The sequence below is a fragment of the Peromyscus californicus genome, unplaced genomic scaffold (assembly GCF_007827085.1).
Source record: "Peromyscus californicus insignis strain IS unplaced genomic scaffold, ASM782708v3 Scaffold_5__1_contigs__length_169319896, whole genome shotgun sequence".
Classification (NCBI taxonomy): domain Eukaryota; kingdom Metazoa; phylum Chordata; class Mammalia; order Rodentia; family Cricetidae; genus Peromyscus; species Peromyscus californicus.
The window spans coordinates 64,674,226-64,677,519 of NW_026294573.1; the positions used below are offsets into that span (position 1 = coordinate 64,674,226).

The window sequence follows — 3,294 nt, forward strand, 5'->3', positions numbered from 1 at the left end:
TTAGAACTGGAATGGTGCAGTTTATGTCTGTATTGTTTTTACCATATAATATGACTAATGCACATTAGGCACCTCAGAATCCTTTTCCACAAAGTAAGTGATCTACAAATCTGGTCAGTATCATGCAATTCCAGATAAATACAAATGGCAAAATACTAATTCTGGGGCCTTGGTTTCTTCAGTTTATGAATTTAGAATTACATGAAGAGATAATATCTATACATAAAATGATAGTTTTTTTTTTTTTTTTTTTTTTTTTTGAGGCAAGACCTTACTGTAACCCAGGCTGTCCTTAAATTCATGGTTATCTTCTTACCTTAGCCTCCTGAATACTGGGATTACAGGGAATGAGCCCATGCCTAGCAAAAGCTAGGTTTTTATTTTTTGTTTATTCTTTGAAACAACCTTTCTGTTAATGGTGGTGGCGGGGTATAACAGGAAGGACAGAGGGTCTGGTAAGAATGCCTAAGTGTCTCACCTGAGTAAGGTCACACCAGTTTCTTCATGAATTAATAAATTAAAATACATGCATGCCAAGTACTTACTACCCAGCATTTAAAGGGTTCACACTTAGCCAGATGTCACATGCAGTCATAGGAATGGCTCTGGTCAAAGCTTACAGGCACACGACTCTGGATGCTTTCTGTGTTAGTTTTTGGCAGTCATGGTATTCTTATTGGACCTACAAACAAGGGAACAGGCACAGTGAAATCAAATGTCTTGCTCAACTTCCAAGTAAAGGATCAGAACCAGGGCTCCACATGTGCTAGACAAGCACTCTACCATTGAGTGGGTCGGGGGTGGGGGTGTCTCATGTTATCTCTGCCGGTCTTAAACTTCCTGATGACCTTGAACTCCCGATCCTCCTGCCTTCACCTGGGATTACAGGCATGCACCACTACTCCGTTTTTATGTGCTGCTAGTGTCTGAACCCAGGATCTTGTGCATCGATAGACAAGCCATCTGCTATTGAGCTACATTATATGACTATCCAGTCCTTGAATCCAATTTTTAATTAAAATTTTTTTTTATGTGTATGGCTGTTTTGTGCCTGGTGCTTGCAGAGGCCAGAAGATGGTGTTAGATCCCCTACAAATGCAGTTAGAGATGGCGGTGAACTGCCATGTGAGTGCTGGGAATCCTGGGAATCGAACCCAGGTATTCTGGAAAAACAGTGCTCTTAACCACTGAGTCACTGCTCCAGTCCTTTGAGTCTTAACCACTGCTACAGCTGCTAAGAAGCACTGCCAGAGTGGTGGAGGCCACACTAGCAAAATGGGAAGTTTGCCAGTTAAACAGTACTTGTGGATAATCAGAATCTTTACTTAATTATTTCAAACAACGTATTTTAAATTGCTAATAATAAATGTTTATTCATGATTGAAACCAAGGATTTAGAAATACATTTTAATATCTTGCTGATAAAATAGTAACATTCCACCTTTGTGATCTGATAATACAGAAGATAACTGCTTTAATATTCTTATCTATTATAACCAGGTAACCAGAACACACACACAAACCACCTACTTTAGTGTTACACCACACCAACTTTTCATAAAGGCCGTCTTGAAGCTCTACTGGGTAGCTGAGTAAATAGCGTCCAATGCTAAGACTAGGGAAGAGATGGGATAGTAAGCACACGTTTCAAAGCTCACTTTTAAGCACACGACATGAATATCAAAAACCAGGGATGCAAAGAAAAACAAAAAGGTAATTCAGCATTTTACTAAGGAGCATTTGGCATTACTCAACGCATGAGGAGGCTGTGCTTGGGGCCATCTACTCTCTCTAGCTTCTCAAAGTGTTTCCTGGCATTACGGATGTTGATCAGAGTAGCTGCAGAAGGGATGGATGGATCTGACATGACCACCATCACATACGTGTTTGATGTGAAGATGTCGATGAAGGCAGCGAAGTTAGAATTCCTCACTTCCATGCTCTGGAAAGAAGCGGCCAATTTACTGCAGCTTAGCTTGAACTGCTTGATGATGTTGCTGATCTTCTCAAAGCGGTGCACATCACGCTGCTCTTTGCATTGGTAGTGGGAAATCACCAAGAACGTAGCTCTCTCGAACAGCAGAACTTCATCGGCCTCAATAATCTGGGCAAAATTCCTTAGGTTCATCTCCAGCTGCTGAACGTTGGGGATCAGCTGATATACGATGCTGGACCAGGCTTTGTAGAGCGTCTCATCCCAGATGGACGTTCGAAAACAAGCGCACTCCAGCGGGCGAGACAAACGCCTCAGGTCTTCCTCTCGCTCTTTAAAAATCAGGTCACGTTGATCTTCCTGAACCAGATCCATTTTGTGCACTAGGCAGAAGATTTTGGCATCAGGTGAATTCTGGAGGATGGCTTCCAGACACGACTGGTAATAATGCATGTCTTTTTCCAGTTCGCGGCTCTCTACGTCAAACACGTATATCAGAACCTCCACGTTACGGAAGATGTTGTCCCGCTGGCTGGTGAAGTAATTCTCCATAAAGGTGTCCTGGCCGCCACAGTCCCACAGGTTCAGCACCAGGTTCCCCAGGAATCGAACGTGGGAGTGCTCCACGTCGATGGTGGCACCCAGGCGCCTGGTGTCGCGCGCAATATAATTTGCAAAGATGATCGACCTCATGCTGGTCTTCCCCGACCCGCTCTTCCCCATCAGCAGCACCTTTTTCTTCATGGCTGTATTTGGCATCACCTGCCGGCGTCGCCACGGACTGGGCCTGAGGTGCGGCCTAACGGCGGACCGACCGAGGACGGCGACGGCGGCTCCGGGGGCTGGGCGACGGGCACCGCCGGGCAGCGGGAGGCCGAGCGCGCGAGCTCCGGGCAGGAGAGACCGCTGCGGGGCGAGTCCTCAGAAAACAGCGCCGGAGGCAATGGCTGCAGCCGCTCCGAGCTAGCGAGAGCCGACTAGTGATGCGATCAGCTCCGGCCGGGCCGCCACCCACTTCCCGCCGATATCTCGCGAGAACTCCGAGTTCCCGCCGCCACCCACTTCCGGTGGTGGCCTCGCGAGAACGTCGGGCTGAGCCTTGACAGTCGGTGGAATTCTGAGAAACGGCTTCTTAAATGCAAGCTGGTCGTGGCCGGGCACAGCGGGTTGAAAGGAAAGGGGACGCCCACTGCGGTGTTTTGTTCTGTTCAGGTTGGGCTAGGGGTTTGCAGGAAGGTTCGAGCGAGCCCGGCAGGGGGAATGCTGCCCTCGCGTGGCCAGAAGTCCCACACGACCACTGCCGTAGTCACCTCCCCCAGAGATGTGCGTAAGAAGCAGGCAGGGGGAGGCAAGGTCTAATT

General features: G+C 47.6%; 1 protein-coding gene across 1 annotated transcript; it reads right to left on the reverse strand.

Annotated features, from left to right (window-relative positions):
* Positions 1-1,346: 1,346 nt before the first annotated feature.
* Rraga (Ras related GTP binding A) lies at positions 1,347-2,949 on the reverse strand. The gene has a single exon (XM_052716351.1). The coding sequence runs from the start codon at positions 2,690-2,692 to the stop codon at positions 1,751-1,753; it is 942 nt and encodes a 313-aa protein (XP_052572311.1). The 5' UTR covers positions 2,693-2,949; the 3' UTR covers positions 1,347-1,750.
* Between the last annotated feature and the right edge of the window lie 345 nt (positions 2,950-3,294).